General features: G+C 41.7%; 1 protein-coding gene across 16 annotated transcripts in view; it reads left to right on the top strand.

Moving 5' to 3' along the window:
- The window catches only part of nbeaa (neurobeachin a), a 98,937-nt gene that overhangs the window by 45,055 nt on the left and 26,637 nt on the right, over window positions 1-27,245 (top strand). For 9 of the 16 annotated variants that reach the window (XM_085289218.1, XM_085289207.1, XM_085289217.1 and 6 more), the window contains exons 9-27: window positions 3,058-3,255; window positions 4,198-4,331; window positions 4,977-5,085; window positions 6,990-7,142; window positions 8,986-9,154; window positions 15,688-15,767; window positions 16,191-16,253; window positions 16,635-16,732; window positions 18,971-19,063; window positions 21,654-21,762; window positions 21,871-21,952; window positions 22,209-22,332; window positions 22,462-22,654; window positions 23,526-24,212; window positions 24,341-24,784; window positions 25,483-25,700; window positions 25,878-26,031; window positions 26,496-26,519; window positions 26,912-26,995. In XM_085289218.1, the coding sequence (XP_085145344.1) occupies window positions 3,058-3,255; window positions 4,198-4,331; window positions 4,977-5,085; window positions 6,990-7,142; window positions 8,986-9,154; window positions 15,688-15,767; window positions 16,191-16,253; window positions 16,635-16,732; window positions 18,971-19,063; window positions 21,654-21,762; window positions 21,871-21,952; window positions 22,209-22,332; window positions 22,462-22,654; window positions 23,526-24,212; window positions 24,341-24,784; window positions 25,483-25,700; window positions 25,878-26,031; window positions 26,496-26,519; window positions 26,912-26,995 (3,216 nt within the window). The remainder of the gene's footprint in view (window positions 1-3,057; window positions 3,256-4,197; window positions 4,332-4,976; window positions 5,086-6,989; window positions 7,143-8,985; window positions 9,155-15,687; window positions 15,768-16,190; window positions 16,254-16,634; window positions 16,733-18,970; window positions 19,064-21,653; window positions 21,763-21,870; window positions 21,953-22,208; window positions 22,333-22,461; window positions 22,655-23,525; window positions 24,213-24,340; window positions 24,785-25,482; window positions 25,701-25,877; window positions 26,032-26,495; window positions 26,520-26,911; window positions 26,996-27,245) is intronic. The other 7 variants (XM_085289220.1, XM_085289213.1, XM_085289219.1 and 4 more) reach the window with 2 other exon arrangements.

The raw sequence follows: 27,245 nt of genomic DNA, 5'->3' as shown, positions 1-27,245 counted from the left end.
TTACACCTTTCCTTTTTTCTTTTAATCATCGAGGCATTTGATGAACTAGACTTCTCTTGTGCTCCTCGAAATGATCGCATGCATGGGGTTTGCTGTTTCTCTGCCATGAATACTGATTCCTCTCTCTGTCACAGCCCACAGTTTCCTGAGGCTGATCAGTCAGATGATTGCCTCTCTGCATGGCTTAGAATGGGCTTCTCAGATGCCCAGAAGAGACCATTAAATGGCTCAGTTGTTTTAAAGCCACAGGCCTCGGCGCTGGCATTGTAATGACAAGTGCGTGGGCTTTTCGCTCAGCCAAAGGAGGGACGCCAGTGGGTCTGTTTGTGTCACGCAGCTTCCTGTCTTAACTCGAATGTAGGTCGGTCCTCGTTCCCGTGGCTTCACGCATATGTGGACGTATGTGTGTGTGTGTTATACGTTTCTTCTTGGGTTTTGCCTAGTCTGTGTTTAATCGAACTGTATCCACATATATACACACAGTATGTGTGCGCGCAGCCGTATGCGGCTTCTTAGTCCCGGCCACTGTCAGTGTTACTGTTCAGTAATGAGGAACAGGAAGCAGACAGACACTCTGCTTTAGCACAGTGAGGGTGCGCGTGGTGTTCCGGTTCGACGAGGCTTATAATGGCTGACACGCTGTTTGTGCTAAATGTCTGCGTGCGCAGTTCAGCACTTCCATGTTCTCCTAATGACAGAAGAAGACGGGACATAACGTCTTGTTTTTCTGTGCGGGCCACGGTTGAAAGGAAGCTCTGGTGTTATTTTTATCTTCCTCTGCGTGTGTATGTGTGTGTTCTGTATATGTCCTGCCACTCATGTGTTGAATATGTCATTGGTTACACTGTTTATAGGAGGTCCAGATGTCCTCGTTGCAGAGCTCTGCCAGCAATCTGGCCACAACTTAATTAATGAACCATGCGAGTATGTATCTGGACACCTGCATTGTGCGCTTGTGTGTGTTGTTGTGTGTATGTCTCATATGTTTCATTATAGTGACATTCACAATCTTTTTTTGTGGTGCGAGTTGTTAATGTTGAACCTTTAGATTTCTGTGCAGATTAACATGTGTGACTAACGCTGGCTACAAATGTCTTGGTAGATTTCTGATATTTTTGCTCTAATTCAGTTTTAGAAAGTGTTTAGAGTTGACATTTAGTTTTGAATATTTACAGATAGCCAGTCCTAGATTTAGATATATTTTTTTTTTATAAATAGCTTATAATAAGTCAGGAAACATTTCTGTCAGATGCTGGAATTCTCATCCTGAAGAGTTGGCCGTCATTCAGTAAACTGTCTGGAGTTGCAGGCAGGCGAAGGATGAGCTGAATGGTTTAAGCGTGCGTGCACGGGCTCGTGCGCCGTTATCACTGCAGGCCATGTCGCATCTGCATCTGTCAGGTGCGAAAAAGGCAAGAGTTGTCGCTTTCATTCCTTTCGGTGTGAGGGGACACATGTTTTTAAGTGCAGCCGCGTAAGGCTTTACATATGTAAAAACCCACGCTTTAATGCATGTTCCTCCTTCCACCTGACGGATATCCCCTTATGTCTTCGTACTTTGAAGAGTCAGCAAAGATCTTTCACGCTTTCAGCAGCCCGCCTTCCCCCTTTTTACTATGGCAACCTGAATGCAAGCTCACATTTAAAAGAGCTGCGTCTATACACACACACACACACCTTGTAAGTACAGCACAATAAACAGGCTGACGCTGCAATAAATCTGCATCCTAATAAGTGCATTAATTTCACATTCAGGCTATACAATACTTTTGTAGGGCCCGCTCCAAAATAAACTGAAGAGGCTTTTTATTAGTGATTGTGAAGAATTATTGCAGAATTTCAGACAATTTTTAACAGATAAGCTTATTGACACACGCTGCTTCACAGAGGAGCTGTTTAACACGGGGTCATCAGCTCCCGTATCTGACTAAAGTAATATCTTCTTAATTCAGAAAATAGAAGCATGCTGTAATTACCATTAATTACTCTTGCAAACAATGCTGTGCTGTGAAGACTGTGTGAAAAGTGGCTTTAGATGCAGATTAGTGGCCTCTCCCGGCTCCTCTTTGCGTGTCCATGCAAGGAAGCGTTTTGTGTTTCTCGTAACTGAATCAGAGAAGGTTTAGTGTAAATTTGTATTCAGCCCTTGGATGGAAATAAGGATGTTACATTTAGTGGTGCATGGTTAAAACTGCTCAGGGCATTTTTAATCTTTTTTTACGCTAGACCTCAGATGAAAGGTTTAGAAGAAGACGGGCCTGCAGGTCTGTCATCGGCCCGCGGCTTTCCTGTGCAGTCAGGCTGAGTGAGGTACCTGGGGACCCAGACGCTTGTAGGTGGAGAGCGGCCCCCGCCTAGAGCTGCTGCAGAGGGTGGCAGATCAGTCCGCTGGCCTTTCATCTGCTGGGCTTTATACTTTGTGTGTAGCAGCACTGCTGCAGGACACATGAACCCAGAGACCTGTGCAGATAGACGGATATAGATACAGATGAAGTGCAACCTACAGTTCCTACAATTTGTGCGTGGACTAAAGAAATGCGTCTATCTTTAGACCGCGTGTCCTGGTTTCAACATACTGCTGTGTTACATTCGTCCATAATGTCAGTGGAGGAACAGAAAAGTGAGAAAATGATCCAAAGTAAAGCTATTTTAGATTCCAGGCTGTGTGGGTTTTTTGTTGTTTTTTTTGTGGGATAAATGTAAATAATGTTTCCCTTCTCTTTTGTGTGTTTGGTGTTGGTGGACTACAAAGAGAGTGATAAATTTGGATCTCCGAGTGCTCCTCTCCCACACATCCGCTCCCCCATCCATCTCTTATTCTGGGCTAATTGAATTAGTGCCCGGGTTAGCGCTGTGTTCATTAAGCTAATGCTGTGTTGTTTACACACGGCTCATGCTGCAATTAAGCAGACTCCATTTTGGGTGTTGAACTTGTGCACACAGAGACGCGCTTCTGTCGTCTCGGGGAAAGTCATTTGTCTGTCTGATTCAATGGTTTCCTCACACAACCCTTGACATCTTCTTCTTCCTCCTCCTCCACCTCCACCGCCACTGCAGAGCACTTTCAAGTTCAAGTCCGAGAGCGACATCCACTTGGCTGAGCACCACAAGCAGGTGTTGTATGACGGAAAGCTGGCCAGCTCCATCTCTTTCACCTACAACGCCAAGGCAACGGATGCCCAGCTCTGCCTGGAGTCGTCGCCCAGGGAAAACCCTTCCATCTTTGTCCACTCACCGCACGCACTCATGCTACAGGTTAGTTTGGCTTGTTTCTTCTGAGAGAGCTCGCTCTAAATCACAGCCCACAGCTCTTGATGTGTTTAGTAATGCATATGTGAATGACTGAAGTGGAATGAAGTGATTGCTCAGTGTGATTATCAAGCTAGTTTTTCATAGGCTGACTCACGCTCGCCTCAATTGCATTTGTGAAAAATAAGTGGTATTTACCTTGCTTGGAGTACTGTAGATATAAGGGATTTCCTCAGTATAAGATATTATAGCTGGTATGATATTTAAGAAAATATAGAAAACAGATTTGATTTTGACAGGACTCTTAGATCTTAGTTTAACCTTCTTTGAAGGATACTGCTTGTAGTTATGTTTAAGCATATATCTTTCAAGGTTGATGGAGGTCTGCTCAACCAGTGGTGCTTTTCTTTTCTTAAAAAAAAATCTCCTGATTTCTGAGAATTCCCTCAGTTGCACAGTGTGTGAAAAATGCACCAACCATTCAGGCAGCAAATTCTCTATTTTATAATTATGAGGGCACAAAGGGAGTCCTGTTTTCTTATCCAGTTAATTTAGTTAAGGAAGGTCTTGCAGTCGCCTTTTTCATGATTTTAGTTCAGTGGGTTAAAACAGCTTAAAGTGGTACACAGGTACCATTTATAGCCCTAAGGAAATGCTCCGTTTTGAGATAATTAAAATTATTTTGAAGTAAATTGTTTCAATTTGTCTCTGTGGGATCTAAAACTAGTCTTTAAAAAAACAAAACAATAGATGCACTAAATGTGTGTGTGAAAAGAAGCGAGTCTTAAATTACCATATGTGGAATAAAAAAATGTCTGCAACATTTTCTATTGTTAAGTCTGCATATGAGAGCTGTTTGCTCTTTAATAGTGGAAGTGAGCATGTGATTTCTACTGTGTGAACATGTCAAATAAAGTCAGCGCTAACAGTCTTTTTTCCAACCCCCAGGATGTGAAGGCTATTGTTACCCACTCCATCCACAGTGCCATTCACTCTATAGGAGGCATACAGGTCCTGTTCCCTCTCTTTGCACAGCTGGACTACAAGCAGCTCAATGACAGCAGCGTGGACACCACTGTCTGGTGAGTCATCTGCATAAATACAGAGAACCTGATGGCTGTCTGAAGAGCACTTATATCAACTGCACCATTTTTTTCTTTTCCAGCAGAGGAAATCAGGCTGAAGCTTCAAAATATTACATGTTTTGTTTGCTATGCAGTGCTGCAGCTGATCCTAGTAGGGACCCCGAAACAAACTAGGGAAAATGAGAAGAAGTAAATATAGACAATGGTTGACATTAGAGAAAGGTAAATGTCGTATGTGGGAGAGTTGTCTTTCTTTTAAAAGAATAACCTCGGTTGTGCTGCAGGCTACAAAATAACTGATTACAGAGAGTAAAAGGAGGAAGAGCAAGGTGTTTTAGAAAGTCAACATGTTCTCCTTGCTCCGAGATTCCCCTAAACCGCCCCATCTCATCAGTATTAATCCAGTTACATCCAGTATCGAGCAGCTTTGCAGTCCGATTATTTAAAAAATATATCATCAAGGAAATGACAATAAGAAACAGCAAAGCACCTTGCTTATTAAAAATATATGCTGGGGTATATGAATGTGGGTCTGAAGAGTGATGAAGCAAACACGGCATGGATCGTCTTGCCTGCAGTAGTAAACATGTTTGTCCAGTAGTGATTTCAATGCAGCATTGCTGGTGTGTGCTTATGTTGCAGTGCTACTCTGCTGGCATTCCTGGTGGAGCTGCTGAAAAGCTCAGTGGCCATGCAGGAGCAAATGCTGGGCGGTAAAGGCTTTCTGGTGATCGGATACCTGCTCGAGAAGGTCAGTACAAGAGCCTCCAGGAAAGAGTTTGCATTCTATTTGAGCTCCATTAAGTTCATCAGGGTTTTTTATCAAGCTTTACTTACATTTCCGCTGTATTCTCTGCTAGGTAGCTTATATGTATATAGCTATTTAAACCTGATGCGGCGTGATGCAACAATATTTTTGTCATTTGTTGTTTTGTTAAAATGTTTTGGGCTATACTGACAGGTGTTTCTTTTATTTTATTCAGTGCAATATTAAAGGTCAAATTTATTGCAGTGTTGATTGCATTTCATCAGTATTACAGAACTGTGCAAAAGTCTTGAGCCACCTGTCTTTCCTTTATGTTTCGCTTCTAATGAGCCAGAAATTCCTGATATACATGTTTGCATGTATGTTTTCAAGCTTTCCGAAGGTCTTTCAAAGTTTTATTTGGACATTGGTTGCTTTTCCACTCATTTTCAGTCCAGTCCTTGTATTTGACCATCTTCAGAGAAATGCTTTTGTTTGTTAGTGTACCTATGAATCACGAGATAAACCAGTGTTGTGTCTACACATGAACCGCAATTTAGCAAATTTAGCATTTAGTTACTAGCAGCCTGTCACAAAACACATAATTTGTTTCCCATTTCTGCTGTTGAATCTGTAAATTTCCAAGACAAATCTGACATAAAATAGTATTATTAGTTAGTTAGTTCGTTAGTTAGTTAGTTATTTCCAGAGAGCTATTAGCCAATAATGTGGCATATTTCCACATTATACTGCGTGTACAACTTGGTGAGAGGAAAATGGACTAGTGGAGGACAAAAGCAGAAGTGGCAGGCTGAAAAATCATACAGCAGATGAACAGTATGTGAGTCAGGTCCTTAAGAAATAGGACAAAATCCAGCAAAGACCTGCCACAGGACCTGAGAGATGTATCTGGATCTTAAGTTGATCCATTTACTGTTCACTGAAGCCTCATCAGAAATGGTCTGAGTGGAAGAGTGGCTGTCAAGAAGCCATACTTAAGGAAGAGAAATGGGTGGGGAAGGCTGAGATATGCTAAATTACATTAGAATAATTGGACTAAAAATCAGTGACAACAAGTCTTATGGAGCGATGAATCCAAATTTAAATATGTGAAGTTAGGAGAGAGGTACAGCAGTGTCTACAGCCATCTGTAAAACACGCTGGAGACTTTTACCATGCAGTACCATCTGCAACATCTTTATCAGTGAAAACATTTCAGCATGATAATGATCCCAAACGCCAATCTAGTAAAAGCATACCTGGATAGAAAAACACACTGAAACACTGTCGGTCATGGATCGGCCTCCCCAGAGCTCACGCCACAATATTACTAAAGCAGCGTGGGATCATATTGACAAAGAACAGAACAAAAGGCAGCATAAAAGAGCTTTGAATGTCCTTTAAGAAGGCTGGAGAGCTATTCTGCTTAAAGACATTACAGGAAAGCTTACCTAAGAGAGTCCAGGCTGTGCTAATAAGGTGGTCATATCAAATATTGACTTACAAGCTTTTTAGAATATGATTTAGTTGTGTATATGTTTCCCATTCTTCTAGAAAAACGTAAAGAAAGGAGCGTTGTCTCAAGGCCTCGGTGCAGTGTAGGTATTAGAAGTTGTTGTGCGAAGATAGAAATGTGCAGAGGAAAGAGACAGCGATATCATATGCACACTTCTTAACAAAACAGATGGTGTAAATTAATTACCTGAGACCTGTGTTGAACTCTAGCTTAGGTACCTAAAATTATGTATTGAAAAGCATCATTCAGCAGGTGATTGGCTGTATCCGTGGTTACACTGGCTGTACTGTAGGATGACAGCAAATAAAACGTTAATAATAATAATTTAAAAGAGTGTTTATCAGCTTTTTTCTTTTATCAGCTTCAAACCTATAATTGCGTGCTCTTTTCCTAGTCTTCACGGGTCCACATCACCAGGGCAGTGCTTGAGCAGTTCCTGTCCTTTGCCAAGTATCTGGATGGTTTACCTCATGGAGCGCCACTCCTCAAACAGCTCTGTGACCATGTCCTCTTCAACGCTGCCATCTGGATACACACCCCCGCCAAGGTCTGTTTATTTTCAGGCATCTCCTAAAAATGTGTGCGAGTGTGTTTTACATGACCTTGCTGCAAAGAAAATAAAGGTCTGGAGGCCTGTAAAAAAATAACCAGCAGAGGGAAGAACATAAAACATAAAAAGAAAGCAAGAGATACTGTTTTTTTCTGATTATTGTGTGCTCTAGGTTTGGTCTGAATTCAGGAAAAAAGAGAGACATGTAAACATCATAAAAGAAAGATGAAGGAGGGGCTGATATCTCTCACTGGCTTTTGCCCTTTACAATAATATAATAAACAAGGATGGAAGAAGACATTGGGGGGAGGGGCTGGGGCATTACACAGGAGAAGGACAGAACACGCGAACGAGGGGAAACAATAAGAAAAAGTGACATTTGAAAAGACCTCGGGACAGAGAGCGATGTGTTGTTCCTCTTTTCCTCCTCACTCTGAACTCGATGTGGCGTCGCTGAAGGGCCCCTCAGCTCTTGCCTCCATTTATTCTCAAATCTTCCTGGCTCCCTGTCTCCTTCCCTCTGACCCCGAGAGCTGATTGGCCTCTGGGTATAGCGGTGCAGCCGACGGCGTCCTGGAGTAAAAACAGAAGCTATGCAAGCTTCTCAGGAGATGGAGGAGTGTGCGAATGTCAGAATGCAACACTGTACAAATACAGCGTATTGATCTTGGCTTTTATCTCAGAGATTCAAAGTGACTGAAGTATGTGATTACATATTGTTTTTTTGTTTTTTTTTTTACCTGCAATTGAGTGCCACTGCATGATAATAATTAAGGTCACAATAAGAACAGCATAATAAACATACTAAGCAGCCCCACACACACAAGAAATCTTAAAATCCTTTAATCTTACTTCCTTTGTACCGTTCTGCCTCCCGCTGAGTGTTATTATTTTCTGCCTCTCAGTGTATTATCATTACCTTTGTTATTGGCGAAAATAGCCTCGGTCATGTTCAGGACTTAATGAAACACTTGAAGAAATCACATGTGAATCACATCGCCCGTCTCTCATAATGTGTCCCCTGCTCAGTTTTAAAAGAGCCCGTTTCTCCTGGTAAACACAGTCCTTTCAGAGAGGGAGGAATATATATTCTTCTTGTTTTTGTTTTAATAAGCCATTGTTGGAGCAGCGGAGCCCGAAGTGTTGCAATACGATCAAGAATTTTCGTAAGTTCTGCTGAGATGGTTTTAAATTGCACCAGATAAACAGCTTAATGTGAGAAATGTAATATAATGAAGGCCATTTAAGTCATCTGAGTGCACTCTCCTTTTTAGATGAGCTGTGATGTGGTATGGTCAGGCAGTGGCACCCTGCTAATTTCATCCGTCTAAACAGAGCTAACTCGTTAAGGCTGGTCCTTAGCGTCACGGTCACTGTAATGAGCTCAGAGATTTCTGAGCGTACAGCACGCTCCAATCTATGAAAGTGCGATTGAGAGGATTGGTTAGTGGAATATCAATAGAAGGGGGGACTTTTTACTTTTTTTTTTTTTTTTTTTTTTTTTAAACGGAACATAAAAGGAGGAAAGGAGCAAATTAGCGATTGGAGAACGCACGCCTCAAATGCCAGAGTCAGTAACTGCCTCCTCATATGAGGCTCGAAGAGCTTCAGGCACAGAAACATCAAAATAACACAAAGCAGGAAAACACTGGTGCTTTTACTGGAGGGAAGTTTCCGCTGTGGCCGTCCTTTCACTGTTAAACAGCTTTTTTCATGAATATCATAAACACAAAGTGATGATTTATTTCTCTCCCCAAACTACTTGTCCGTCAACATGCGCATATAAAGACAACGCACGTACCGTGCATGTGTTGTTTGAATGTATTTTGTGTATTTCCAGGTCCAGCTGTCCCTGTACACATACCTGTCATCGGAGTTCATCGGCACTGCCACCATCTACACCACCATTCGCCGCATCGGCACCGTCCTGCAGCTGATGCACACTCTGAAGTACTACTACTGGGCAATCAACCCCCTGGAGTGCAGTGGAATCACCCCCAAAGGTCTTGGTATGTTTACAGTGCACACAGTTTGCATGAACACAAAGGCATGCTCGCTGTAAGAAGAAAGACAAGAGTGAATAAGGAGCAATGACAGTCCCTTAGGCTCACAGCTCACATGCTCACAGTGTTTCCATCACTTCACCACTAGGGACTCAAAGACAGTGCATACGGTGCACTCTGCCACACACACACACACACACACACACACACACACACACACACACACACACACTAGTGATAAATTGTGCGCAGTTTTACGGTTCAGTATCAGGTCCAAGGACAGTTTGTTATGTGGACTGAGCCACAGCTGCTCTGGCTTTGCTTCTTTTATTTTTTTTGCTAATTTGTCAGATCCCATCCTCTGTGATTCAAATATTTAAAGAGGCTGCTGTCACACACATCACAGAACTGATACAGTTACAGCCAAACTAATGCGCAGTTTAGCTGGTCTATTACCTTAGTTTAACAGACTTAACTTTCTAGCATTAATACATGACCACATAAAGGCTTCCAGTCGTCTATCCAGGAAGTTTCTTTTACTGTGTTTTGCTCTAAATCTCCATTATTTCTAAATTAATACGATAATTGTTACCTTTACACGCCTGTTAATGACTTCCTTCTTTCCTTGGTTGTGTTAAAACGCTTCATCTCCTGCCTCGTGGCGTTCTTGTTTTTGTTGTCTCGGTTAACAAATGAATTTCACACTTGTCATGAAAATAGAGAGTAAATAATTCAGAGCTCGGACAGAAGATATTTGCTAGAATATACAGTAAAATATTCTCTTCTTAAAAGCCTGACAGTCGCCCGTTTGAACCACATCAGTTTAACATTTAAACGACTCTTAAAATCATGATTATGTGAGATTTAAGGAATGTTTTCTTTCACAGTTATGAGCAGTAATTTTGAGCTTCTTGTTAATCATTTTCATTTGATTTTTATTGTGCTGTAATAGTGGTGCACTTGCTTTTTTTTCTTAAAAGATGGAGATGGGCCTTGCAAAAAAATAGTTTTAGAAATGCAGCTCAAGAGGTTTTTAAATTCTGAAAGGGAGTTTTTTGCTGACAGTTGACAACTAAAGGTCACCTCAATACCCGAATAAGTGATTAATAACTTCAAATTGCCGTACAAATTTGCAGTGACATCGTACTCAGTCATTTCAAATAGTTAAAGCTATGAATGTATATACAGTAAAGAAAATGATCATTTCTGCTATATATTACACAGTTGTCTTGATGTATGCTCAATCATCCAGGTAAGTAAATCCCCAAAAGTTGATTCTGTTCATCTGGACGTAGTTTTTCAGTGGGAGAAACGTTTCGTCACTCATCCAAGTGACCCTAAAAATAAACTGAACTTGACCCAACCTAAATCTTTGGACTAAAATATAAATTTTATTAAGATATCTACATTGTGGGCACTTTCTTTTGATCACCAATACTTTCTTTTGCAGTTCTCCACAGGGTGAAACAGATTTATGCCTCCACAATATGAGTAATACATGTATACACACACAGACACACACACATTCAGAGTTTTTCCCAACAACCACTGGTGTTTATGGGAATGGCTGAGCGGCTTCTTTTGTGTATTTAAGAGTGAATAAGACCATTTCAGAAGCAGACACTGCATGTTCTCTTTTCCAACTGCTGCATTTTATTTCTTAAGAACAGAACAGGTGATAGCTGTGACACCTGTGTAAATAAATCTTTTATATTTCCTTAAATGTACCCACACCTTGTGCTTCTTGTGAATGCAGTTTTTTTGGAAAAAGGTCTCAAAGATTTGTCCATGGTTTTTTTTTTTATAAAGCCACTATAAAACATATCTATTTTAAAATAACACAGGGCTGACTCAGATATTCAATTTTCTTTGCCTTTGTAATAGAGCAGGGAACAGCTAGCAGTGCTAGCACCGCCGCTGTTGTCACGCTCTGTAGCAGCAAAAGGTCGGAGGAAGCCTCACACTTTAATCAACCTCTCCTTTTGCCCGGGACCCTCCGCTGACTATGAGTACGCATCCTATGTCTCCATGGTAACAGACATGTGATTGGCAGATCCAAGGGAGCTTTTGGAATTTCTAATCAAGTGGCTGTCTGGCTTCTTTTCTGTTTGGTGATATTACTGTTTGCCTCCTGGGATTTAGCCCCATAAAAAAAAAAGGCGCAGATAACAGTATAGCAGCAATTAGCCTCAGACACATTCGTACTGTAGTTCAAAGCTAAAAGCAGCTAGTTGTGGTTTGAAAGCCTGCAAATGTATGCACTTGACTATACTGTATGAATGTGATATGCACTCATTTGCATAGTAATGGACAGTTATGTTGCTCATACCACGAGCTTTGTGGATAAAAATGCATTCAACTAGCTGAAGAATGGGCTTGAATCCGAGTTGGAAGGACAATTTTGTATTTTTAGTATTTTCTTTTTTATCTTGCACCAGACTTGGACTGAGCTTAAAATACCAAATTCCTTTAACTGTGTATTTTACAAATGGCTAAATTAGGTGGTGGTTGGAAGTTCCAAGGAAAGAGTGTGTAGTCTTCACAATAAAACCTCTTGGGTCTTTTGCTCTTAAATTGCATTAACTATAATCAGATGTCTAGACTGAATTTAAAAAAAAAGAAAGGAAGGGGCTCTAAATGAATTACACTCAGCCGACACTTAACGTACGACTTGTTAGTACCAGGCTGGAGCTCATTTTCCCTCCAGAGCTGCCTTAATTCTTCATGTCAGAGATTCAATGAGGTCCTGGAAGTCCTCTGACATTTTCTTTCTGCATTGACGTGATAGCCTCAAAGAGTTGCTGCAGATTTGTTGTGATGAGTCTTCTGTTCCATCACATCCCAAATTTGCTCGCCTGGATCTGGTGAATGGTGAGACCATTTGATGACGGTGAACTCCTTGTCATGTTTCATAAAGCATTTTGATATGATTTGAGCTTTGAGACATGGTGTGGTATCCGTCAGAAGGTGGTACACTGTGGTCTTAAATTGAAGGACATGGTGTGCAACAATAGTCAGTCAAGTCATGGTGTTTAAACCATGCTCAGTTGGTACCAAGGGACCTGAAGTGTGCCACCATCAGTCTGAACCGAATATACAAGGCAGGATGGAGCCGTGCTTTCAGGTTCATGTTTCACACTAAATTTTGATTTTGTCATTAAAACGGAATTGATCAGGTGATTATCAATTTTGGCAAGTTTTTGTTTAATCTCAATTGTCCCTATTAACCCAGTGTGGTCTTCTGTTGCTTGTAGTCGATCTGCAGTCAGAGATGCTCTTCTGCAATAATACCTTGGTTGTGACGAGTGATTATTTGAGTTACTGTTGTCTTCCTGTCAGCTCAAAGTAAACTGGCCATTCTTCAGATTGTTATGAGCTGACAGGTATACCTAATAAAGTGGCCAGTGAGTGTCTTAGTCATGACAAATCTCTTTTTTTTTCTGTCTATACACTTTTTTCTTTATGTATTAAGCCTCGTTCAGCCAACTTCCGTGACTTTTTCTATGTACTTTGTGTTAATTGTTGTAAAATGGGCAAATCTTGAGGAAATTCATTTTCTTTTTAGATCAAATCTGAAGCGTGTGTTTGTGTGTGTGTAGTTGTGGCAAAGGGCCCAAAGTCAGAACAAAATCGCACCACTTTAAACCTCTTTATCTCTCGAAAGCTTGCCATTATCCAGTTAAAATAAAAACTACTCGTTTGTTATCGTAAATTAGACTAGATAAAACTGTGCAGCCAGACTAGGAGCACACAAAGACGAAAATTAATTTCAAAGAGTAAGTGATGGTAATTAAACCTGCCCAAGGAAAGCTGTTTAGAAGAATATAAGCTTTATTCAAGGCGTCTTATGACAAAAGAGCTTTAAATAAGGAGGTTCCACTCACACCGCTTTCACCTGGTCATTTAATGCAGAGTGGCTGGGTAAACATGATGGATGGTCAGTGTCACCGTTCAGGCTACACGCACCAGCTTGACAGATAAGGATGATGGATCGCAGTGGATTGCTTGGGTGTCATGTTTTGGCTCCGTGAAGAGCAGGAGAACAGACTGAAACACGTACACACTCGCGTGATTGAAGGGCAGCAGAGCGTGACAAAGAAATGGAGGGACAGGCTTCACATCGTCTTCCTTTCACACCCTCGGCCTTTTATGTTTCTCGTGAGCCTACTTCTGCTGGCTAAGCAACAGTGGGTCAAGTCTTGTTTCTGAGAGGACGTGGTGCATTTTATTCCGTTTACAATAAACACTGTTTGCGATTGTATTTCTCTTCCTTTGAGGAATACATAATAAGGGATAGTTTCAAACACCCTGACACAGCAACGTGTGAAATGACAAATACACACAAACTGGACATCATAAATGTTTACTGGTTCTAATAAACAGAACAATTCTGTCGGGAGTGATGAGGACACGTAGCATTTGAGGTTTATTGGGTTGCATTGTGGGTGCTTGGTTGCTAAAGGCATCGATACAAAAAATAGAGTAGTTGAGGAAAATGGAGAATAAGTAAAAAAAAAAGTAGAAAAGGAAGAAGGGAACTTTATCTGACTGCAGTGGGATTCAGAGGATAAATGTCCTTGTTTTTGAAGGGTGGGTCTTATATCATTCTTGTTTTGATCTAAATCAATGCATTTTTAGGCTTCCTGGCACCGCTTTCCATTAGCTAGTTATTTGGCAGCTGTTTTGAGCCGATTCATCACAGCTATAAATTCAACTGTATCTGACGTGCACATTAAACACTTAAAAAAAAGAATGAAATACAGTTACATCAATTAAAATTTAATGCCATCATCTGAGTTGTCAGTTTTTTTGTCTTAATCATTTTAAAAGTGATAGAGTTGTGAAGCTTTGACGCAGAAGAAACAAACACTATTGCTCTTTTTGCATGTGTGTGTGTAAGTTGCCCAGTTCTAGATGTATCTGCTATAGAAAGCATGCACCTTTTCCTGAACCTTAACAGAACTTTAGTAATTCAATTTTAGTTATATTCCGCCAAGTCACCACAACAGTCTCCTCAGCCTGCTTTATATTTCAAGGTAAAGACAGCACAATAATACAGAGAAACCCAACAATCAGATGACCTCCCTACGAGCAAGAACTCTGTAACAGGGGGAAGGAAAAACTCCCTTTTAACAAGAAGAAACCTCCAGCAGAACCAGTGTCAGGGACAGGCGGCCAGCTGTCGTGACTGGTTGGGGATGAGTGGAGGGATGCGGGACAAGAGACACACTGTGCCGCTCTCAAAAATACATTTTAAATCATTTTTGCATCATTTGGTTTAAAAAACAAAAAAAATGGCACAGCATTAAATCAACAGGGCGCTGCTTTCATCTTTACATAGTTCTACATTAAGTTAATCTTCATAAATTAAACTATGCAGATAAATAATAGAAACTCTTTCACTTCATTCATCGTACCAGCGTGATGGATGTGACTAAAACTCGTAGCAGAGTAGTCGACAGCTCTTTTCCCTCCTGCATACAGTGCAGATTTTGCCACATTGGAAAAATAATTGCTCAAGGGGAGAACATGTCTTTTGACAAGTATGTTGACCATTTTCCTGAAGCCTTCATTACTCACTGTGTTTAATGGGTGCACATTTTTGGCCTAATGGAAGGGGAATGTGTTGGTTATTTAAGGGCTTCTTTGTGTGCTCGGTGGATTTGCAGATGCACTGTACAGGCTCGTTTTTACGGACGTTTGAGTTCGCGATGGACAGTTCACATTACAAAGCACTGCACTGTTTTTCTTGGTCTTCATGCATTTATCACACTGCAGTTTGTGGTGTGTTTTCAGGTGGTGGAATTGTTAGTCCAATAATCACACAACTGGTATGTTAACTCCAACTTTAATGGTTGCCTTCTTTCGTTCCTCCACACAAGAAGAAACCGACCCTCCAAAAACTTCTACTTCCCCTTCCAGCCTCCGCGTAGCCATGCCCCCCTTCACTGGACACTTGCACAGTGGGACAGATACATCTTAAAAGAATAATTCAATGTTTTGCTTTGCACATGACTTCTTCTTGGTTAACATCACTTGAGTTAAAACCAGAGTATTTCAAAGCATCGGATGAAGACCTTTTATAAGGGCATGCTCTTTGCCTTCTGTGAAAGTAAACTTACACGGAAAATACTGTTGTGTTTTTTTAGCTCGATTATCTGTGTGTAAACCACCACAGCAAACAACTCATCCAGTACCAAAGCTGTAAAGTATATACAGTGGATTACAGCAGTTGTTTGGTTTGGATCACATTTTTGTGAATTACTGCGTCTTTGCTGTAATACGTTAGATTAGTACAATCATAAAATATCCAAATTGCCACTAGAGTTAATGACAGTTATTTACAGTCATATAGCAGAGTGAGTGTGTGCGAGCGTGTTTGTGTTAACGTGTTTTTCTCTGCTCTCCAGGAAGCCTAATAAAATCCAATATCAGTAAACACCAAGGCTCAGTGGTGGGCTTATTTAGCCGATCATTATCGAGTGTAAAAATGTATTTTTAACAGGAAATTAATTTTGTGTTTGCGCGTCTTTGTCTAGATGGACCACGACCGTCCCAAAAGGAGATCATCTCACTCAGAGCCTTCATGCTCCTCTTCCTCAAACAACTCATACTCAAGGTAAAATGAGAGAAACCGATTTACCGTGATCTTCATCGCATAAGATCCAAGAAATCGCTTCTTTTTTAGCTTTCTTTTCCTATTATGTCCTCTGTTGTTTTTTCTCCTGGGGACTGTTGGCTTAATCTAAAATGTGTGTGTGGAGAATTGCATTATAGATTTGCAGCGTGAATAAAACACTGTAGCTTTTGTGTTTGTGCGCTCTGATATTGATTTGTTCCTGTATTTGTGCGCGTGTGTGTGTGTGTGTGTGTGTGTGTGTGTGTGTGTGTGTGTGTGTGTGTGTGTGTGTGTAAGGAGGTTGTTACTGCTTCATGGTAAAAATGCAGCCAGAAACAGAATTAATGAAGCGGTGTGTAGTTAATAAGAGGTAAAAAACAACAGGAGATCACGAATGTTTAACTGAATGTCTGGTTTTCACAGGACCGGGGCGTGAAGGAGGACGAGCTGCAGAGCATTCTCAACTATCTACTGACCATGCATGAGGTAAATGCTAAATTCTGTATTAAAATAGACACTGAGAGAGGGCAAAAGAGGGAAACGGAGAGACTGTGAGAGCGGTTGAGTGGAGCTGGTGGCAAAATGTGCATTATAATTTGTGGGCTGAAGTTATGGTCCACTTAAACGAGTGAGTGTGAGTCAGCTTCAGTGCTGTGACCGCATGAAAAATGGAGCAACAATGAACTGAACAGAATGTTCTCTTCTGTAACAATTATATCTATTCTTGCTCTGAAATACCACCTGCCATTCTGTAATCCACCCCCTCCGCGTCCACCCTTACAACTCTCTTTGTCCTCTTAACCCTGTGTCCGTCTGTCCCACAGGGCTTTCTCCATCTCACCTGCTTCATCTTTCCTTTCTTTGCAGGATGAGAATATTCACGACGTGCTCCAGCTGTTAGTGGCCCTTATGTCTGAACACCCGGCGTCCATGATCCCCGCATTTGACCAGAGAAACGGCATAAGGTGAATGCTGCTCACACATCTGCATACATATTAAAAAAGTTTTACACAACACCAGAACCTGAAAAAATAAGTTTATGGTTAGAGCTATGCTGTTTGTGTCAACATAGGCATCCATATGCATCTATGTCGATATCTATATTAGTATTATATATTATTTTGTTATAAGAAAACCCATGATTTATTATGAATAATTTAATTGAAGTAGATAGTGTTCATTCAGAAAAGTGTAATATCTTTCATAAATCCCCAAACTGCTGCGTCATAGGTGTTGTGTTTCTTATTATTATTACTATTTGCCTCCTTGGCAAACTTTTAAAAGAATAGGAATGGTAGATGTGGTTTATACATTAAAAATCATTTTAGTTTCTTTCTTGGCAATTTATTGTTTGAAATTAAAACGACAGGATGCTTTCATAAGGTTTTATAGGTGCATAAAGGTTGAAAATATGGCAGTTTAACAAATTGCTACTTGGTTGCCAGGTAGCATGATAGCGTCATAATTTCAACATGCATAATTTAACTTTTGTAGACGAGTTGAAGGTTAGTGTCATAAAATAAAAATTGTACAATGCTTTTAAAGGGTGATGTAGGTGTATAAACGCTAAAAGCTGACCATTTTAACCTGTTGGCAGGTGGCTAGAAGGCAACATGATGATGTTATATTATCTGATGTAGATAAGAACCTTCGGGGGTCTAAGATTTACCTATGTGCCAAGTTTGGTTGCTCAGCTCCTGGTGGTATAGGAGGAGTTTGGGGACAAAGAAACAAATAGAGATTTAGTATATTGTAGTAGGATATTTAACAAGTGTCTCCATAGTGTAGTGAATTACACATTTGCTTGGCAAACCAAAGATTGCTGGAGAAACAAGTCGTTTTTGGAGTTGTGTCAGGAAGGGCACCTGGTTTAAAAGTCAAACACGCTGGCCCACCCACTGTGGCGACCCCTTGTGACAAGGGAGCAGCCAGAAATAAATGTTTAAGAGCAGGTCGGTCAAATCAAGGCATACACCAACAAAAGTTCGAATGTGACCTGCTGAAGTGTGAAGATTGCAGGAAATTAGGCCATCGATGTTTGACTTTTCACTTCTGTACCAGTAAGAATTGCGTTGCAAATTGTTCAGAAAGAAAAGGACCTGTTGTCCGAAAGGTTAAATTCATCGAGCCAGAGGTCAGAATCATCATTGGGGCCTTCTTACTAACAAAGGCATTGCATTAAGGTGGTAGGTGGGCGGATGTGTTTCTTTGATTCATAAGAAGAGATCCTTTGTAACAGCAGACTAATTGAATGTGGGAAAACTGAGATGGGATGATATAGGATTTTTAAGATCAATATTTGGTCATTTATATATCTGACATATTGGCCAGTTTTTTTTCCTAAAATTTGATATGTGTAGATATTCAAAAGCCAAATATTACTTAGGCTCTGCCTGACTGCCTAGCTGGTTTTATTTGTGGTGTTGCAAACGCCTGTGCCCTCTGGTGGACAAACTGTGCAATGTCAGTATTCGTGGTTGAAGGGTGTTTCTCCCATCTCTTTACTTTTTAAAGTTTCATTTATTGGATGTTATAAATCCTGATACTGATATATCAGCACCACTCTAGTAATTACCCTTGTGTCAGTCTGTTCTGTTCATCATCCATAAAATGTGAATGTTTTCACAGTGGGCTGCTTTACAGTAATAGAAAGGGGGTGTGGAGAATGTGTTGGTTTTTGGTATGAAGCCCCTTTCTAAAACCAGTGAAAGATTTAGACATAGATTTAAAATTTACTCAATAGTATTAGTTTAATTGTTTAATTCAGATAAAATTCCTGTAGTTTCACATTATGTTTCTCGAGTAGCTCGAACTACGCAGCCTTTTTCAAAGACGTACCCTTGCTGTGCTTGTAATTCCCCCAAAGCACGACGACACATGGATGTCTTTTTGGTTGCTATGGTAATTCTTCTGTTGCTAGAGAGCTAGTTGCAAACTGTGGCTTGTTCCTCTTTTTTTTTTTTTTTTTTTTTTTTGATGTACTGTGTGCACGCTTCTTTGAAGAAAATGTTTCAGTCAGCGCTCGTGTTGCAAACTGTGACTCTTAAGAATGTTTGCTGAGTTTCAGGCAGCAGGTGTTTACTACACAGTGAAGAACCCCTAATTTTGCTCTTGTTTTTTTGTTTGCTTGATGTTTGCTATTGTAGTAAAGAAAGATGTTATAACAGTCTCTCTGACCTGTGACTCTGTCTCACATGTTACAGGGTAATCTGCAAGCTCCTGGCCTCTAAGAGTGAGAGTATCCGGGTCCAGGCACTCAAAGTTCTGGGCTACTTCCTCAAGCACCTTGGTCACAAGTCAGTACTGCTTGCTGAGCTTTCCTGGTATATTTCCTTTGTGTGGTTTTCTGCAGCACTGAAGTGAGGGAGTACTTGATATTTTCCTATAATCCTTTTATCTTTTACTACTAAACCCCCCCCAAAATGCTGCATCAGTGGAGGGAGATGGAGATGTGCCACGCATAGTGTAGGTTTGAGTGTGTGGAAAGACACTGCAGTAAAGCTGCAACAGTGCAGTCTCCACTGAACCTTAGAAAGACTGTTTGTTTGTGTGTACACCAAGATAATGCCCTCGTCATCATGTCCAGGCGGAATAATCCTTTTGACAGTGTGCACTGGCAGGGAGGTGGAACCTTGATGAGCAGCAGTGAATGCTGGGGGATTTATTCATCCCATGTGACAGCCGCGCCTCTCGCTGCCTGACATGAGAGCAGGCTGCCATAATGCACCTGAGCCCTGCACCGTCAGCCCCCCACCTACTTAACATCTGCTTTAGCCAAACATCCCGTAGGGCTGCCCCTTTCAGTCTACATGTCATTTCACTGCATATGGAAATTTAATATCGATCCTAATCAGTACATCAGTCTTAAATTAAATAGTAAAGCCAATCATGCATACGTTACAGTAAAGTAAAAAGTGCTTTTCCTAATAATCTTCAAATATTCTTAAATATACTGAACATTGTCAGGTGGTATTAGATTTACTGATAATCTGATTTCTCATATTAAAAAAAGAAAGCACAATAAAAAAATCAGGGTTCTGCTATGATAACGTCTTAAAAGCCAGTGACATTTTGAATTAAAGATTATCTTACCCTGAACTTATCTAGACATTTCCCAGCAGAACTGCATGTTAGAATATAAATGTCTGATGTAGCCAGAGCAAAATCTTTAAAGTTCATGCGATGTCCACTGTAAGAGCGATCTAGGTAGCTGTCGACTTTATATTTAAATAAATACACGTCTGCTGCTGTGTTTCTTGGGAAGGTTTTTTCCAGCTGTCAGTCAACTCAAAGTGCAGCTACTCCTAAAAGGCAGATGGCCTACTTTAATCATGCGGCATAATGCAGAACTGTGCGCAGGTCTTGAGCCATCCCTCAAGTCCTTAAAGTGGTCTTGAGTTCTCCAGGCTTTTCAAGTTTACCAAGTTCTTTTGGACATTGGCTGCTTTTTCAGCCATTTTCAGTCCAGTCCTTGTACCTGACCATGTTCAGCTGAGCTATCTGCAGCAGTATCTGAAAGTCATGTCAAGGAATAGGAGAAAATCCAGCAATAAACTGACACAAGACTTGGTAGATCTAGCTCTAGCTAGTTGATCCATCCACTGTTCCCTGAAACCTCATCAGAAATGGTCTCTGTGGAAGGGTGGCTGTCAAGAAGCCATACTTGAGGAAACGGGAAAAAAAAGAGTGAATTGTGCCAAATTACATAAGAAATGGACTAAAAATCAGTGGCACAAATGCAGAAACGCGCCAGATTTTGATCCACCATGCAATGCCGCCTGGAAAGCAGCCTTAATTGCCAGAATGACAGTGGTCCCATACACTGTCAGTGCAGTGAAAGCATGTATGGATGGGAGACTGTTAGTCATGGATTGGTCTCCCCAGAGCGCGGACCTCAACATTACTGAAGTGTGGGATCATCGTGGGAGAGAACAGAATAAAAGGCAGCAAACATCCACAGAAGAGTTTCAAATGTGCTTCAAGAATTATTCTATTCCTGAAGACTACTTAAAGAAATTACAACAAATTTTGGCTCAGAATTGTACAAACAGTGTACTTCCATGTGTGTTTGCACGTTTCAGTAAATCGCTGGATCTTTTTTCCATTTTCCCTGCAAAATATAAAGAAATGAGGAGTAGCTCAAGACTTTTCAACAGCACGGTAGTTTAATACCTGTCGTAGTCGTCTTCACTGCCATCCTCTACAATAGCCTGCCAGACTCGGTAACAGCTTCTTGAGTACGGTTACACTGAATCTATAGACTTGCCTTATTATGACAGCCAGGTATATAGACGATGCTTTTATTTATAAGCCATTTTGCCTCGAGTTTATTCCATTTTTTTAAACAAAGTTGGAAGTTTGAGCTGATGTCAAAACCAATTTCTCTAAATGAGAGTATGTTTTTGGAAAATATCATTTAAAACGGCACAATAGTAGCTAAAGTGACTCATTATTTTGACTGTATATGCGCGTGTGATTAAATCCTCCAAAGGCTTTGGTCAGGAATATGAAGGCGCTTCAAGCATTATTCATTTAATTCAATTGTAAAATACTCAGAAGTTATTCATCCCTGATTCCTGAGCCTCTCAAGTTTAAACCCTCTTATAAGCACAATTTTTACCCACCGGCAAGGTAACTAATAAAAGTTAATCATTCACAGCCATATGAGCATTGCCCCGCTGCCTCCTATGGTGTCGTCGTATTGTTAATGCCTCTTGTTAATTTCTCTTGTTGGTATTCAATTCGTATCCTCTCTGGTCCCATCATCGCTGACAGGGCCACATGGTGCCACCTGCCAATATCAGACCGTCACCCGGTCAGTGACAATCAGTGTCAGTTTCAACTGTCATAAAGCCTTTACAAATGTGTGTGTTTGTTTCCCTGCAGGAGAAAGGTTGAGATCATGCACACACACAGCCTATTCACGCTGCTGGGAGAGAGGCTGATGATGCACACCAACACCGTCTCTATCACCACCTACAATACTCTGTACGAGGTAGGTGAATGTCAGTAAATATTACAATGGATCAAGCTATCGGATCTGAGTTGTTGGGATCTGTGTGTTTATAATTTAATGACTACTGTCAATCTTCTAACCGTGCAGATTCTGACTGAGCAGGTCTGCACTCAGGTTGTTCACAAACCACACCCAGACCCCGACTCCACTGTCAAGATCCAGAATCCCAGTAAGTGCATAAGCACTTCACCTCGCATCTGTGTCTCTCTGCGGTCTTTGGTCTGCCAGTAATGGAGTGTTTTGTTTGTTTTGCCTTTTCTTAATGCGAGTAAACAAACAACAAAGTGTAAATTGAGAAGCTGACACTGCTGCCATCTTCCACTTCTTGATCTCATTCCAAATGCTTTAAAAGTATTTGCTTCTCCTTCTCTCTCATCTTGTTCTTCTCTTCCCTTTACTTGGTTTTCTTTTTACCTCACACCCAGTGATTCTGAAAGTGGTGGCCACCTTGCTGAAGAACTCCAGTCCCAGTGTGGAGCTGATGGAAGTCAGGAGACTTTTTCTTTCTGACATGATAAAACTCTTCAGTAACAGCCGCGAGAATCGCCGGTAAAAAGCACACAAATCACTGTACCTGCACTTATCCAGCCGTGTTCATTAGCTCCTCACTGTGGCTTTTATTTTGAAATCAAACTCATGCTACAGCTCATCTCACATGCTGCCTGTTTTGTGCACCAGCTGCTTGCTGCAGTGCTCCGTGTGGCAGGACTGGATGTTCTCCCTCGGATACATCAACCCCAAGAACCCAGAAGAGCAGAAAATAACCGAGATGGTGTACAACATATTTAGGATCCTTCTCTACCATGCCATCAAATACGAATGGGGAGGATGGAGGGTCTGGGTGGACACCCTTTCAATAGCACACTCCAAGGTAAGAGTGGGACATGCACAATTCAATAACAGTTCCCAGTAGTCTTATTTCGTTTAGTACAAGTATAGCTTGTTATTTCGATTATGTTATTTCTGCTGTATTTTAGATTTGGTGGTATGTCTCTGTCCTGGGACTTCCAAAGCCTTCCATGTACATACATGAATGCCAAAGATGGCGAGATTGGCAATAAGACCGAGCAAGAGCAGTGAAGGTGTCAATAAAAGCAAACGTGACATTAGTAAAAATCAGAAATGGCAAATAAAAAGGAGGAGCTGTAGTAGAGGGGAGTGCAAAGTGGCTTGCAGATCGGTAACAACTGCAAGCGAGCTAATGGGAGATTGTCCAATAGGAGCCTTAGATAGGGCTTAAGCTCATGTGGGCTGCCACTGATGACAGCTGTTGTGCAGCACTGCTGGTTGAGCTTGACTTTCTTGTCTGCTGTTTGGCTACAAATGAGCAGATATTAATGGGGATTTTCCAGGTGCTGATATTCTGATTCAAGCTGCTTATAAGCTGTACAGAAACCTGGTGATTTGTGCAATTTGACCACTGTTATGTGTTGTTTCAACATCTTCCAGGGCCAGAATGACCCAGCATTGAGACACTTTCAGAAACTGATCACCTCTCTTTTCACTGTTCAGTGACAGAACTTTAACTCGCCCTTTTTTCTCATCTCGGGGTAAAAGTGAAGGGGCATTATGGGTAATGGTCTAATGGCCCCGGAAGGCTAGTGTCCCAGTTTTCTGCACTTTGGTGTAAATGATCTATGAGTCTCCTTTGGACTACCGTGTGGCTATTGATGTGAAGATTCACTTTTGTTAGTGCTTGTGTGCCGATAACATTACCAGTTATAATCTACCATCTGTCACAGGTGACCTATGAAGCCCATAAGGAGTATTTGGCGAAGATGTATGAGGAGTACCAGCGACAGGAGGAGGAAAACATGAAGAAGGGAAAGAAAGGCTCAGTTTCCACCATCTCCGGCCTCTCTGCCACACCTGCGCCTGTCGTCAATGGCAACTTGGAGATCGATGACAACTCCCAGACGCAGACACCTGAGAGTGAGGCGGAGTACAGCGAGGGGGCCGGCGCAGACTCACGCAACCTCCTCGCAGAAGGCGCGGTGAAGAGACCTAACGGAGAAGCACTTACACCTGGGGAGCAAAGTGCAGGTCCAGGCGTGAGAGTGGAGGTCCATGACCTTCTGGTAGACATTAAAGCAGAGAAAGTAGAAGCCACGGAAGTAAAGCTGGATGACCTGGACCTCTCTCCTGAAGGTCTTGGTGGAAGTGTAGGTGGAGGAGGTGGGGGAGGAATGGAAAATGGACCTCTGGTTGAGGTAGATTCTCTCTTGGACAGTGCTTATTGCAGTGTGGTTCAGAACCTAAATGGGAATCTGGCGCCTAAAGATGACACATCTGGTTCGGGGGTTGGAATGGGGACAAACCTCGGGCTTTCAGGAGTCAGCCTGGATGATGATGGGAACATGGGTCCCCTCATCACATTGGCGGATGAGAAAGACAGTGTCCCGAGCAACAACGGATTTCTCTTCAGTAAGGTAGGATTAGTATTACTGTGCTGCCTAATCCTTCTTAGTCCTTTTTACTCTCCCAAATAATGTTTCTAAGTTTTCCTCAAACCTGAAGCTGTACTGTTTTCCCATTTTTCCCCATTCATTCCTTCCAGGTTGATGAGAAGTTGCTTCCAGCTTTGGCAGCCACAGACCCCCTTGTACTGCCCAGTCCAGATCAGCCCACTCCATCCGGCCCAGCCCCAGCTCACTCCACCACCAGCGCTAGTGATGACCTCAGCCTGCTGGCCCACATGACCAGCTGCGGCTCTGATTTAACACAAACCCAAAGCCACACTACCGGGGAACTTCCAGAGGATGGGCCCTTCAAAATCCAAAGCCCTCTTGCTGACATCAGCTCAATTGCTGAGGCTGAGAGCCAGACCCAGGGAACCTCTAGACCAGATTTCCCAGAGGGAGAGGGCACAGACGGTGCAGACGGAGAGACTGCAGGGCTTAAGACTGGAGGAGATACAGCCAGCACCACCTCTGACACAGAGAGGTCAGATGATGGGAAAGACAAGGACACAAAGAAGATCCAAACTACTGCAACCACTCAGGTGTGTTTAAGTGTGTTCAGCTGGTTAAGAGGGAGCTCCTCACATGTTGTGTACACACTGGTCAGCAAATAAACTAAGTAACTCTGCCATGAGGTGTTATCCTGCACATATGAGTGATTTTTTTTATTTCCTTTGCTGCATTTATCAAAATGTTAAAAAAAATTATAATGTGAATGCATTAAAATAAAAATAGAAAAAAGTGTGTAATCATCCTTATAAATCACATTAATACCTATTGTCTTTCATCTAATACCTCATGACTTTCAAGTGGCTGCAGTGCCTCATTATGTTACCCTTGCTTGTTGGAATTTTGGGTAATAAAATCACAGAAAGCTGGGGAAAGTGCTTTTTCACCTCCCCCACTGAGATTTATCCTCTCAGTTTAAGGACTGAACAAGTGAGCCACTGGTCACAAGCCTGCCTCTCTACCCTGTCCAATGTGATTTGTGTTGTGATTAAAATAAACAGTTCAGCAGCAGTCCTGTTTTCCCGGCCAAAAAGCTGAGAAGCTGCCCACACACGAGCTAAGTTTCAGCAACCGATCAGTGAATGCACAATGAGAGTCTTCTGTGTTTTTTGGGGGGCTTTTTTCCTGTGGTTTTGACACCTTAAATGAAATTGAATTTCATCGATGCGTGTATGCCAAGTCTTATATTAGACCAAATGAGCTTCACTTGCTTATTCAACAACTGTTACAGGCCCTCCACGGTCGCACTGCAGCCCAGTTGGAGAGGGACCTACGCGTTGATTTGGGTTTCAGGGGTATGCCCATGACGGAGGAGCAGCGGCGTCAGTTCAGCCCAGGCCCGCGTACGACCATGTTCCGAATCCCAGAATTCAAATGGTCTCCAATGCACCAGAGGTTGCTCACTGACCTGCTGTTTGCCCTGGAGACAGATGTGCATGTGTGGAGGAGGTGAGTTCGATGCTGTGTTCGCCAGGTGTGTGTTAGTTGACCATTTTTAGTCATTTTACGCCTCGTTTTAAATAAACTGATTATGCTAAAGATCTGATTCATGTGACAGCTATATTGTGTTTTCCTGTTAGAAACTATGTCTTACTTTCAAACGGTTTGCATTTTATTCTCTTCCAGCCACTCCACGAAGTCGGTGATGGACTTTGTGAACAGCAATGAAAACATTATCTTCGTCCACAACACGATCCACCTCATTTCTCAGATGGTGGACAACATCATCATTGCCTGTGGAGGCATTCTGCCTCTCCTGTCTGCTGCCACCTCCCCTTCCGTAAGTGGCTCTTCTGCACCCCTCTGTGGTAGGAGGGAAAACTGCAGGTCGACAGCTCTTTCACAGGCCTGTTACTGGAGCGTTAAAGCCCACACAGACTTTTTTTTTTTTTTTTTTTATGTGTGTGTGGTTTTTTTAGTTCCCCTTGCAGCACAGATCTTGTGTGCCTTGATAGGGCTATTTCCCTGAATTAATCTAGAAAATCACAGTAGACAAAATAAAATAAAAAAAAGACTTGTAAACGAATTTAACTCCCAATTAAACCAGTATGTGCAACTGTCAACCTAACCCTTCTTAACAATATTTAGTTCTAATCCCTTCAATTAACCGTTTTCGTTAGCTTGATAGCCTATTGTTTTAAGCATTTTTGCATTTTAACCTTTCTTTTCCTCTCTGTGTTACATGTGTTTTGTGTATTTTCTTGTCTTTTTTTCTCTCTGTTTTTGTCTGTTTTGCATGTGCAGAATTCTAAGAGTAGTGCCAACACTGTAAGTTTGCAGTTTCTTCCTCTTTTTCTATTCTACTAATACTTAGCTCTGGTTTATTAACCATTGTGACTGACACTAACCCTTGCTTGTCTGACATCCATAGTGTTTCTGCGTGTTGTGCTCCTCTGCTGCTTACCTTATATTGTCTAAATCTATTGATTTCTTAGTCTCTGTTCATAAAGATTAAGTATGTCAACCCAGTTAGAATACTATGTGAATATATAGGGGGTGAAAAATCCTAAAAAGCCACAGCATGGATCAATAAGAAACAAAAGGGAGAAGATTATTTGGGGGGTATATAGTCTGCTTATATATTTTACGAGAGAGAGTATTTCCAAACGTCCTTGGGGGTTTCATCTGCTAAGCCTGTCCCATTTGTATCAACGCTAAAGAAGGCAGGAGGAGCCGGACCCCAGAGGGGGTCAAAGGGAGAGGAGGTGACCCCTGTTCCTGGGGGAGGAGGCGCAGGGGGAGAGGTGCGTAAAGAGCTTGAGACTCTCATCATCACCAGAAGAGCTAAGAGCACCAACCCAAGCCCTTCTGTCTTCACCTTGTGTGTCTGTTATCCCCCAAAATGTCTGTGCTCACTTGCTCTGATGAGCCACCAGATGCTTGCGCTGTCAGCTCTCCACAGCCCTGCACGTCCTGCTTACTGAAGCAGAGACACAGAAAGAAAACTACACCGCTTGGTTTTGACCCCTGCAATGCTGCCTTCAGATTTTCAAT

The sequence above is a fragment of the Mchenga conophoros genome, linkage group LG10, assembly GCF_057382185.1.
Source record: "Mchenga conophoros isolate Kocher_MC1m ecotype Shallow Benthic linkage group LG10, M_conophoros_male_GT1.1, whole genome shotgun sequence".
NCBI classification, from domain to species: Eukaryota; Metazoa; Chordata; class Actinopteri; order Cichliformes; family Cichlidae; genus Mchenga; species Mchenga conophoros.
Note: the sequence above shows the minus strand (reverse complement) of the source record. Positions and strands in the feature narration are given on the sequence as shown.